Source organism: Capra hircus, chromosome 17 (genome assembly GCF_001704415.2).
Source record: "Capra hircus breed San Clemente chromosome 17, ASM170441v1, whole genome shotgun sequence".
In the NCBI taxonomy this organism is placed as follows: domain Eukaryota; kingdom Metazoa; phylum Chordata; class Mammalia; order Artiodactyla; family Bovidae; genus Capra; species Capra hircus.
Genome location: NC_030824.1, coordinates 65,522,629 through 65,534,894, shown reverse-complemented (window position 1 = coordinate 65,534,894; position 12,266 = coordinate 65,522,629). Strand labels below are relative to the sequence as shown.

General features: G+C 35.4%; 1 protein-coding gene across 3 annotated transcripts in view; it reads left to right on the top strand.

The window, feature by feature from the left end:
* The window catches only part of FBXW7 (F-box and WD repeat domain containing 7), a 222,256-nt gene that overhangs the window by 187,961 nt on the left and 22,029 nt on the right, over positions 1 to 12,266 (top strand). For 2 of the 3 annotated variants that reach the window (XM_005691173.3, XM_005691175.3), the window contains 2 exons: positions 3,527 to 3,609; positions 6,443 to 6,584. In XM_005691173.3, the coding sequence (XP_005691230.1) occupies positions 3,527 to 3,609; positions 6,443 to 6,584 (225 nt within the window). Of the gene's footprint in view, positions 1 to 633; positions 1,118 to 3,526; positions 3,610 to 6,442; positions 6,585 to 12,266 lie in introns of those variants that run through there. The other variant, XM_005691174.3, reaches the window with a different exon arrangement.

Below are 12,266 nucleotides of genomic sequence, written 5' to 3'. Positions count from 1 at the left end.
AATGAGCACAGTTTTTGTTCTCTTTGGAGAAATAGAACCTTTCAGCCAGACTTTATATACTTAGTTTGTTAATCATAGCAAGATACTCTCAGGATTACTAAGGACTGACAGTGTATGGTAATTTTTTTTAAGACTGTGTTTTAAGTGAATGAGATGGAAAAGCATAGGGAATATTTATATTAAATATTAATATAAGAAATATGCAGGTTGAAATATAACTTATTACATAATTTCTGCAAATGCTGCTATGTTCCAAACTGGTTCACCTTTCTGTAAATCGCCCTCAAAGACTCTCTCATTCTTCCCTCTGCAACTGCCCATCTTGGACTGTCCAAGCTACTTGATAAATCTGATCAGCCTATGCCAGGACTGCGATAGGGCAGCAGTTAGTGAACATAGACTGCTTGGCTTCTGTTGGGAGGACCAGATGAAAATATATTCCATTTTCAAAATGTTTCTGAAAGGATTCATTTGCGGAAATGATGCTTGCCATTTAAAACTTCAAATATGCAGGTTTTACAAAATGTAGAAATAACCTCCTGAAAGTTTGAAAGGGGAGAGGGGGGCTGTGGCATGGGGGCGGTCTCCTTGACTGCCCACCTCCTCCCTCTGTTCAGCGCGCTGTGTGCTTACGGGTTCCCTGGAGCGGATCACCATATAATTGATGTGCAGTCTGCATTGCTGAATCCTGGACTGCACCATTCTGTGTTCAAGGGAAGATGTAATCTGATCCCTCTGCTGCTGAGGGAGGAATCTCTCCAGTCCAGGCTTTGACAGGGCAGAGTCTCCTCCAATAATCTTCTCGGTTCTCTCTCATTATTCCCTCGAGTTCTCCTCAGTCAAGCTGCATGTATGTATGTGTGTCCCGAGAAGCGGCTTGATACTGAGCTGCATTCGCCTCTACTGTGGAGTTTTGCTGCCGGTTCTGCTCCCTAATCTTCCTTTTCTGACGTGCCTGAGCATGTCCACATTAGAATCTGTGACATACCTACCTGAAAAAGGTTTATATTGTCAGAGACTGCCAAGCAGCCGGACACACGGGGGCACAGAATCACTGAAGGGGAAAAATCCAGAAAATATGGGTTTCTACGGCACACTAAAAATGATTTTTTACAAAGTAAGTAAGCTGTTTTCTTCCTGTGTTGTATGATTGTGTGTGTGTGTGTGTATGCCTGCCTGAGAAGGAAAATCTGTATCATCAGAGATGGCTGCAGTATCCTCTAATTTTGGTGGGTGGCTGGATGTCTGGTATTCTGTTTTATATCATGAATGTAAGCAAATAATGGAAAGACAACATGAGCTGAAAAAAGCTTTACATTTAAAATAAAATGAGTATTTTAATCTGAGAATTTTTCCTCAAAAAATATATTCGTACTTTAGAAACGTGGCTCTGTTAAATGCTGACCTGGAAATACTCTACCCTTAGTTAGCTTTCAGTGAACCTTTTTGCCTTTAATTTTCCTATGCCTTGTATATAGGGTGGGTTTTTTTCCCCCTTTAGTTGCCTCTCTTAAAGTGTAGAATCACTAGAACATTAGGGATTTATATTTAAAGAGATTTTACTGACTTTCTGCATCCCTTCAAAATTGCAGAATTAATTTTTGGTTCTAAAGTCAGTATTTTTAGTAAACAGTATAATAAAAAAAGACATAGTCATACAGAAAGTGCTTTATTTTATCAAATATTCTAAATTTGAAAATCGTTTACCAGTGGTTCCCTTGAAATGAATTTCGGGCATTTTTATTCACTGAAGGATTTCTAACATGGAAATAAAGTTTGCCTTTAGTGGCAAATGGCATTTGGACCAATGTATTTACAAGATATCCCAGAAGTTCTGAAAGCCAGTATTCCTAACTTAATTACAATGAATATCAAAATTTATCAACGTAATTTTAAAAATGAGGATCCATAGAAGTTATAAAAATAGATTTTTAAGGTAATCTGTACTGACCTTCCTGATGAATAAATTTTTGTGTATGTGTGTATGTCTATAATTTATACACGTGTAAACACGTGGCTACCCTATATATTGAAGCATTTATTTTTGCTTTTTATTAAAATTATTTGGGGAAAGAAAATAGTGGGTTTTGAGAGGAGTCACTTTAGAACAATGTTATAAGTACAGAAACTTCTGAAGGGTTGAAATAAGACCAGTTCCATTTCTTTCAGTCGGTATTTTCATGAACTAAGGTATAAATTGTGGATGAGCTTGTCATACCCTCATGTCTTGCCTCTAACATTGTAAAATAATCCCTGTGTTCTAGAAGACTTTCTTCGTGATGATAAAAACACAGCTTTTATTATCTAGAATATGATTCAAAAAGATTTTTAGAGTCTTATTGGTTCCTTTTAGTATTTACAGTGTAGCATACTGTGTTATGATGTTCCCATGTGAAGCAGTAGGTAAGAAAATAAGGCTACTGCAAAGCAGGGGTTTTCACCTTATTATGAAATTGAGGATAACTTTCTATCACTCTGGGGATTCCCCTCTTTCCATCATTTTCAGTAGTATAGTAATTAATTAGCAAGTACAAATCTTAGAAGGATTACTAAAATATAAGTTGTTCAATCTCATCAGATCTTATTTTATATAGTTTTATAACATATCTATAGTAAGATGACCTCCATTAACCAACAGTAAAATATAAAAAGTAGATATTTCAATATTGATGACAAAATTTAATTCTGAATATATTTACAGTATTACATATCTATGTAGCATAATGAAATACTTCAAAACTACAAATGTTGGATATACCTTACAAAGATGCATAACTCATTCTTTTAAAATCTTTCTGTTTTTCTTGTTGGTTTTCAAGTTAGACTATTTTGTCCTGAGTATCTATAATCCATAGTCAGCAGAGCTGTATATTCTGTGTGAATATCAACGGATGGTTTTTTCCTACCTTGACTGCGTTATCTCTAGATCTCCCTCTTATTATGGATTGACTTTTTATACTGTCCTCATTGCCCACAGTCATTTTTTATGCCTTATCATAATTACTTTTCAAGAGCATTCTATTTACATTATTCTCTTTCCCCTTTTGTAATAATGTGTTTTAAGTCACTGACTGTTACTTCCATTCTAATTTTGAAATTAAATATGTCTTTTAAAGGAGAATGAAAATCACTAAGAACAGCATGTTGAATATGGTTCTTTTCTGTGTGGGTTCACTTGACATATTCCCGTGTATTGGTCCTTAAACCAGCAAATGTGAAAGGTGTATTACTCTCAAGGAATATGTATGATGGGTTTCAATTTTTAAACCACCATACCCTATTCTGCACAAATATTAGGGGGAGAAATTCACTTCTCCAGTCTTGTAAAGAGTAAAACAAAGTAGAAATAATAGAAGAAACTATGAAACATTTATTTTCTATATGAATTAGCTATGCCTAATTAATATTGCAGACATATGAAAATTTAAGGGTTTTTTTTTTTTAGTATTACTGATGCTAACATTAAGATTTAATAATTGGACAGGTGATTATTTTTTTAACATATCTCATTTGTTTTACCTTATAGATGAAAAGAAAGTTGGACCATGGTTCTGAGGTCCGCTCTTTTTCTTTGGGAAAGAAACCATGCAAAGTCTCAGAATATACAAGGTAATATTAAGTATAATTTGATTCTCTCCCTATTCTCATGTTTCTTTAAAAGAGCTGATGATTCTGAACAGCTTTCATTCACTTTATTCTCATAGTTATAATGTCACTAGTACTGTTGACTGTTTAGCACATTTTGCCATCACTGAAAATTGGGAAACATACATTTTAAATAAGGAGAAGAAGGACTACCACTGTGGGTATACATTTTGTTACTAATACATTGAAGTAAGACACACGCAGAAGTTCTCTTATCAACAAAAGTTTTAAATTATAATTTTGAAGGAATTCTACAAAGTAAGTCCTGATATATGGATATGAGCAAATGTATCTTGTTTCTATAGCAACAGCTGTTCGAGGGTAGATAGTTATATACGGCTAACTGAAGATACATTTAGTAGCAGTGAAGTAGACCTCACAATTACTAACTAAATCTTATTTCATGAGATTACTGTGATAGAAACCGCCCTTTATTCGCTTTGTAAGCCTTATGTTTTAACACATACATTTCTACATCAGTAGAATAGTTTCCATAACAACTCAATACAATTGTAGTCTTGTTTCCTGCACCGTTCCATCATTTTTGGATTTTGCATCAGTATAAAACTTTTCCCTCTCTCACACTAATTAGGCTAACTTAAGCACAGTATCTATTACCCAGCCAATTAAAAATGGCTTTGGATGTCATTTGGAATGCGGTATTTTAAAATTTAAATGACAAAAGCATCTTAAGGGCTTTTTATGAGTCTTGTTGGCATATTTGTCACTTCAAATAATTGATCGAAAATTAGATATAGAAACCGTAAGAACTTCGTGATGGTGACATTTCTTTTTTTTCCCCTCAACATTTTTATTTAGAGTTATTCTTTAAAATGCAATAAAACTAACATTACTCAGACTTGTGATTAAACATTGTTACAGATTGCATCTCTTTTCTTCCAGGGAACAGTTTATACTTCATTCAGTTCTGGAAAATATTCCTTTCAGATGCCTTTTGTTGAAATTTAGAAATCATGATAATTAGAATAGTTTTATATACCAGAAATGCAAAAATGATACAGAAGAGAACAATAAGGCTATTTCTTGCTTATTCAGAAGATGCTTTTTGTTGTGATTTTCCCTTGTTAACTGTCCCCCTCTCTTGCTTATGCTTTGCCTTCTGACAATTTCACTGTGTTCTGGCACTTTCACCAGAGGGTGTGGAGTGATAGGTGAAACTGTTCACTTCATTTTTGCTTTTTTCTACTGGTCTTGGTAAACTGTTTCTTGGATGAGAATGCTGAGTTTAATGTTTAAGCTATTTTTTTAGTGTATAGATTTCAGTCAACCATATAATTTTGGTCTTCTATTAATAAGACTAATACAAGGGCGGAAGTATTAAATGGTTCAGTTGTTTTCAAGGCCATTTATAAATGAATGCTGAATTTTTATCATAGAACACGTTTTAGTAAAGTTTTTCTTCCGTCTCTTACTTTTTTCTATTAAGAAAGTACTTGCATAGGAGAAAGTTTTATTTTTAACCTTTTAACACAGTCTTACTGAAGAAAACCAGACAGCATATTGATTGCCATGTCTTTTTAGAGACTTGGTCAGTGTATATTTGATGTTCTTTAATTTTGTTGAAAGATTTTCTAATAATAAAATGAGACTGATTTTTTATTATTTTTATTAGAAAATTTAAGTTATAATCACATTCTATTTCATTTCAGAGGAGAAAATAGAGCTTATCTTTAAAATTTGATAGAAGAAAAAATAGATTTAATTGTTTTATGTTAGAGACCATCTTAGATGAATAATGTTAAAAGATTTAAAAGTGGTAGATATGAAGATTTTTGTATTTTTCTGGTGACTGAGATGCATTTTTAAGCAAAATAATGAGATATGCTAGATAGAAAAGAATTGAGATTACTTCATTAGTAATTTTTCAGACCTTAATAGTTAACTATTAGGATATAATTTATATGTTCTTTGGATTTTAAACACTGTACTGTCTTAGCTCAATAAACTGAAGATTACTTTGCAAATGTAATTTTGTTAACTGAATCTTCCTGCTCCTTTTTTCCACACGTCTCTAAAATAGAGTATTTACTTATTTTATTAGTTGTCAGAATTAATTGAATTTCAGATTTATGTGTGTGTGTGTGTGTGTGTTTATTGTTTCAGAATTTAAATTATTGGATAAAAGCATTTTGATGATCTCATTTCACTTAATTTTGCTTATAATATGTTCTCACTACCTACCTGTTTGAGTAAATACATTTCTAATCAAGGTTCACTCTTATCAAATACTATCTAGACTAAGCTTAATAATAACAATAGAAAATTAGAGAAGAATAGAAAAATATAAATAATTTAGAAGGCATCAGGGGCAAACTTAAGGAATAATGTGACCAGTGAAATGTCTAAAGCCTTTGAACGTACTACTACTTAACGATATTTTAAAGCATTAATAAGTCTTACACACCTTTTTATGAAAGAAATTTAAACTTTTGTTTAATAATGTTCCTAAAGACCAGTCATAAGATAAGTGGAACCTGAATCTTCTAAGAAAGTATTTTAACATTATTGGTATGTTATCAACAACTTGCAGTTTTGCCATAGAGATTCTGCCATTTGGTTGCAATTAGCTGTGCTGGGATAAAAACAGCTGGTTATGTAGGAGGGAGGAAACTTACCTAAGAATAGCAGAACAAGTTTTGTGTATCCTTGCTTTCTGGGAATAAGCAAGTAAAAATAATAATCTGATGTTTGAAATATACCATATCATCTCATTCTTATTGGAGCCCATAATTCTTAATAAATATCTGTCTTTGCTTCCACCCTTGTATTTGTGCAGTACCACTGGGCTTGTACCGTGTTCAGCAACACCAACGACTTTCGGAGACCTGAGAGCAGCCAATGGTCAAGGGCAACAACGCCGCCGAATCACATCTGTGCAACCACCGACAGGCCTCCAGGAATGGCTGAAGATGTTTCAGGTGACATGTCTAAGCACAGTGCTTGAAACGCTTCACTTAGTTCCTGTGACAGTAAGGGATTGTTCAGCCATGAAAAGGAACATGCTACGCCATGGATGAGCCCTCAAAACCGTGTGCTAAGTGAAGGGGGTCAGACACAAAAGGCCACATAATGTGTGATTATGTGAAATCTCCAGAACAGACAAATCCATGGCAGACAGAAGGTAGACTGGTTAGTGATCACTAGGTGACGTTTGGAGGGTAGACTGCCAGTGGGTACTGGGCTTCTTTCAGAGGTGATGCAAGTGACCTGGATTGGACAGTGGTGATGGCTACACAACACGACAGATGTGTTGGGAGCTATTGAAGTGTACATTGAAATGGTGAATTTTATGTTTGTGAAGTATATCTCAATTAAAAAATGCTATTAAATACAGGGGAACTCAACTTTAAATTTTAACTGTATTAATCAAGAGGGTCCAATGCTTATTTTGTGTAAAGTGTCCATTTGCACTGTTCATTGCTTTTTAGATAATAAGGTATTTCTTTTTCTCTTTTATTTGGATTTCTGGTGTTAGTGAGTGTACTTGTTTTCTAAACTGCATGGTTTGGAAGTTAAGCATTTAGGAGTATTAGTCACTGGTAGTAACATCTATCACCATTACCCTCATAGCCTCCAAGAGTTGATGCAACTTTTTTCCATAGATGCCATGCTTGTATGTAGCTTATTGTGCCCAGAATTCTGATTACTATATTTTACTAGCATATAAAGTTTGGGAAAGTTTACCAGGAAGATTGGTTACAACCAAACCTTGAATCTTAGGAATTTTTTATCTCATGATAGTGATATTAATTTATCTCTTCTTCTAGTGAGATAATGCATAGAAATCAAGTATTTAGCAAAGTAGTTGGCATGGATTAATTCTTTGTAAATAGTAAATAATATAAAGTATGTAAAGTGAAGGCATCTCTGATTATAGCCACCATACTAGTGTAAATTAATATATTTCCTTACGTCTGACTGTTCGATTGATGATATTTTCTGAATCCTAGGGGAATAATGGTTGAAAAAAAAGATACTTTATGGATTTTGTTTATTTCTGATTTTTAAGTGCCCATTTATATAGATCCCAATATTTTAAATACTTGAGCAAATACTAAATGTCCCAGTTTTTTTCTTCTGTAGCTGGGAAACGTACTTGAAGCAATGTTTCTTTAAAATGGATTTCTAAAATTGTTTTCTACTCTTCAGGTAATTTCAGAGAAACTAGAATAACCTTTTTTTAATTCCAGTTGATAACTGAAAGGTTAGAGCAGCACTTCTCAACAGGGGGCAAATTTTCCCGTGGTTGAAACATTTTTAGCTGTTGCAACTCCGAGGTTGGGGTGCAGGACACGGCTGGCATCTGATGGGTGGAGTCAGTGTGAAGGACAGCCACCCTCAACACAGAGTAATCTAGCCCAGAATAGCAGCTACTGAACTTGAGAATCTATGGCTTCGAGGCATGAAAGTTGCACTTTACAGTTATGATGTTATGAACCACTGCAATTACAAAGCTTTTTGTTTTGTTTTCATAGTCGTTTGTTAATTAAACTTACCTTTCATAAGAATTATTCTCTCCCCTCATCTAAGTTCTTTTACCTTAGGTTCATGATTTATTTTATTTTATTTTAATCTTTTCCTAAACATGCCCTCAGAATTCTAAATTTTTGGTCTCATTCTTTTAAAAAGAGGTGCATCCCCCACCCCACCCCTGCCACCGTTAGAGGTGAAAAAGAACTCAGACACTTATAACGCCTGAAAGAAATGCTTTAATGGTTGTATCATCTCTGATTGAGCCAAGGAGACAGGAACATGAGTGTGCATTGTCATGCTTACACACACATACAGTGTGAGCAGCACAGCACTTGAGAACATGAAGTGTTGATGTAGTTTTTATAGGAGAGTGCCAGCGTGATGGGGAGTTACGCTGTCAGTAATAGTCCTATCATCAGTGCAGACACCTCCGAAATACGTGTTTTATATGCAGATCTTACCAGAAGGCAGTCTAGACTGTAACTTACTTTGTATGTAGTATGGGCCTTTTTTCCCCCCAGTGTTTCAGAGAGTTCCAGAATATTCTTTGCTAGCTATTTAGTTTTTACCAGTTTTAAGAGAACACTCTGAAATGCTGATCTATAGTAGGGAGCTTTTGTGCCCTATTTTGCATTGAGGGTGTTTTAGGGAATCCTTTGTTCAGTGTTTGCTTATTTAGCTCACTTATGCTTTTCTTAATGAAATGTCCTCATGGTACCATGTGCTGTATTAGGTCATCAGATCTGAGATACCATAGATTATTAGATGCATCTCAACTTCAGAAATGTTAATTGTAAATTAAAAAAAAATTGTTTAGAATGAATGATATTTAGTAAGCTAACATACAGAATTATCTGGAAGGCTTAATACTGTATTTTTTTTCACATAACTATTCTGTAGCAAAAAAATTTACTAGCAACAGAAGGTCAGCTAGATAGATAGATCAAGACCTTAATCCTTAATCTGCCTGACACACCCATGGCCTCATTGTGGTGCCTCATGCCCTTTATTTTCAGGGCTGGTGCCAGAGTAACTAGGAATGAATCACTTGCCTAAAGGCTTGCGATGCTTTAATGCTTAACTTGGAGAGAGATAATTTCATAGTAAAGTGGGGGAGTCATGAGTTGACCTATGTAGTATAGTTGAGGGATAATTAAACTGGCTTGATTTCTACAGATGTGCTGTGGGGCGTTTAATGATGCCTTTTCCGTGGCATAACAAGCAAAATGGGAGAACTTGTCCCCTTACTGTTCTGCTATTGCTCCTAAGACAGTGATACAGCATTGTTTTGGTCCAGCTCCATCTATTCTGACAAAGTATTCTGTTCTCAATTTATAAATTGAATAAGAACAAATGATACACCATTTTAGATAAAAGGAAATTGAAACAGAATGCCACTCTAAAATAGAAGTGCCAATTAGAAACAAAACTAAAAAAGTCCAAAAATTTTGTACTGTTTGAATTTTCAGTTGCCGTTGATTCTTTTTTTTTTTTTTTTTGGCAACACCAGATTGATGCTTTCAGATTATTAATTTGGGAGCAGAGGATTGGTCATTGTTTTGTTTTGTTTACGTCATTTGAGTGTTAATATATAGTTTTTCAGTTGCAGATGTTAGACTAGGTAAAGGTATATTAACATTCTCTGAAAGTGATATTCAGAAGTATCCTGATATAATGAGAAGCACTTTGACTTAGAAGGAGAAGCTTTTAGTACCAATTCTGGCTTTGCCTCATAATAACTGGGTAATTTCATTGATATTATGTAACCACTCTTGCCATTGTTCTTATCCTCCGTGAAACAGATACAACACTAAAAAGTTGTCAAAAGAGAGAAAACGTGTAAATGTGCTTAAAGCTATACTTGAAAATACAGTAGAAACTCAATAAAAGAAGTATCCTTTGTGAGCCTCAGTTTTCTCAGATCTAAGAAGAGGCTATTAACACTAGCTTCATACAAATGTCATCAGGTTAACAGTATCAACATTATTTTAATCAAAGCCTATTTGTATTGTATTAAAACTATGATGTACTTTGAAAATACCTGTTACACTCCTTAATATATTTTCAATAATAAAACAGAAAATACTTCTGTGTTTTGAAATTAAAAGTGGAGTAAAAACTACTCTTTGGAGGACTTAGGTTTTATGGTAACACTTAGAAATTGTACATATTTTCTAACTTATTTGGATCTCTTTTATTTGGTAATCAACAAAATATTAAAACAGATAGTGCCAGAAGTAAATGAATACAGAACTGCTTTGCTGTTGTATCTGAAACAGTCCGATCAAGAAGCCCTGTTAGGTGAGAAAGAGTGGAAGAAGGTCATGTACGTAGCCAGAGAGGACTAAGGGAAAATGTTTCTGTCTAGCATCTTGAAGACTTCTATGTAAAAGTAGAATCAGACTGATTATTGATTTTTCAGCAAACAAAACCTGGATTATATTCTTTGAGTTGGATTTTGATGTAAATTTGAACTTAACAATTAGAACTGACCCAGAGAAGAATGGAGATACTGAGTATTCTAGTCATGAAACTGTTCAAACAGACTAGATAACCATCTTCTGGAGGTACTAGAGAAATGAGTTCTTCAGCACGTGAAACTCAGGTGCTGGACTCCTGAAGGCATAGAATGTGTGTATCTGAATGAGGTGCTGCCAAGGGTCATCCCCACTGATCACCGCTGCTCGCTTGTGAATCATCCGCACCTCTACTGGAGGGCTGGTTATTTAAAGCATAACATGCCCCCAGCCCCACCGTGACCACCTCTTTGGTGGTGGATTGGAGGGCTCCCTGATTCTTGCACCACTCAGCCAGCACCTGGGAACCACTGGTCTGGCCAAGCCCCTCATTATACACAAGGTGGGGTCTCCGAGACGCAGACTGATTAAGGGGCTTCCCTGCACTTCTACAGTGAGTTTGCTAGTGAAACTAAGCCCCTGATTACAGTTCAGGGCTCCTTCTACTCTTCTCTACTGCTTTCAGGCACTCTCTAATTACCTGAAATCAAACAATACTTTCATGGGGAATTTTCAAGTCTGCATTTTAATTTTGTACACAAATTAAATTCTGTTTATCTTGATCCTTTCCGAATTTGGAATGTTTTTCCTATCCTCTTCAATATGCTCCCAATAATTTTGCCATGTGAGACCAAAGGAAAATGCTTTTTCCTTTATAGGAACCACTACTTTTCAGAGCAGAAATAAATTAATTATGAGACTCTCCAACACTTTTTCAGATAAAGAAACTAAGGCCTACAGAAGTAAATTCAGTTCAGTTCGGTCGCTCAGTCATGTCCAACTCTTTGCAACTACCCTGCAGCATGCCAGGCCTCTCTGTCCACCACCAACTCCTGGAGTCCACCCAAACTCATGTACATTGAGTCAGTGATGCCATCCAACCATCTCATCCTCTGTCGTCCCCTTCTCCTCCTGCCCTCAATCTTTCCCAGCATCAGGGTCTTTTCAAATGAGTCAGCTCTTTGTATCAGGTGGCCAGAGTATTGGAGTTTCAGCTTCAGCATCAGTCCTTTCAATGAATATTCAGGACTGATTTCCTTTAGGATTGACGCGTTGGATCTGCTAGCAGTCCAAGGGACTCTCAAGAGTCTTCTCCAACACCACAATTCAAAAGCATCAATTCTTTGGCGCTCAGCTTTCTTTATAGTCCAACTCTCACATCCACACGACTACTGGAAGAACCATAGCTTTGACTATGGCAAAGTAACATCTCTGCTTTTTAATATGCTGTCTGGGTTGGTCATAACTTTCCTTCCAAGGAGTAAGCGTCTTTTAATTTCATGGCTGCAGTCACCATCTGCAGTGATTTTGGAGCCCCCAAAATAAAGTCTGTCACTGTTTCCCATCTATTTACCATGGAGTGATGAGACCGGATGCCATGATCTTCATTTTCTTAATGTTGAATTTTAAGCCAACTTTTTCACGCTCCTCTTTCACTTTCATCAAGAGGCTCTTTAGTTCTTTGCTTTCTGGCATAAGTGTGATATCATCTGCATATCTGAGGTTATTGATATTTCTCCCTGCAATCTTGATTCTAGCTTGTGCTTCATCCAGCCCAGCATTTCTCATGATTTATTCTGCATATAAATTAAATAAGCAGGGTGACAATAT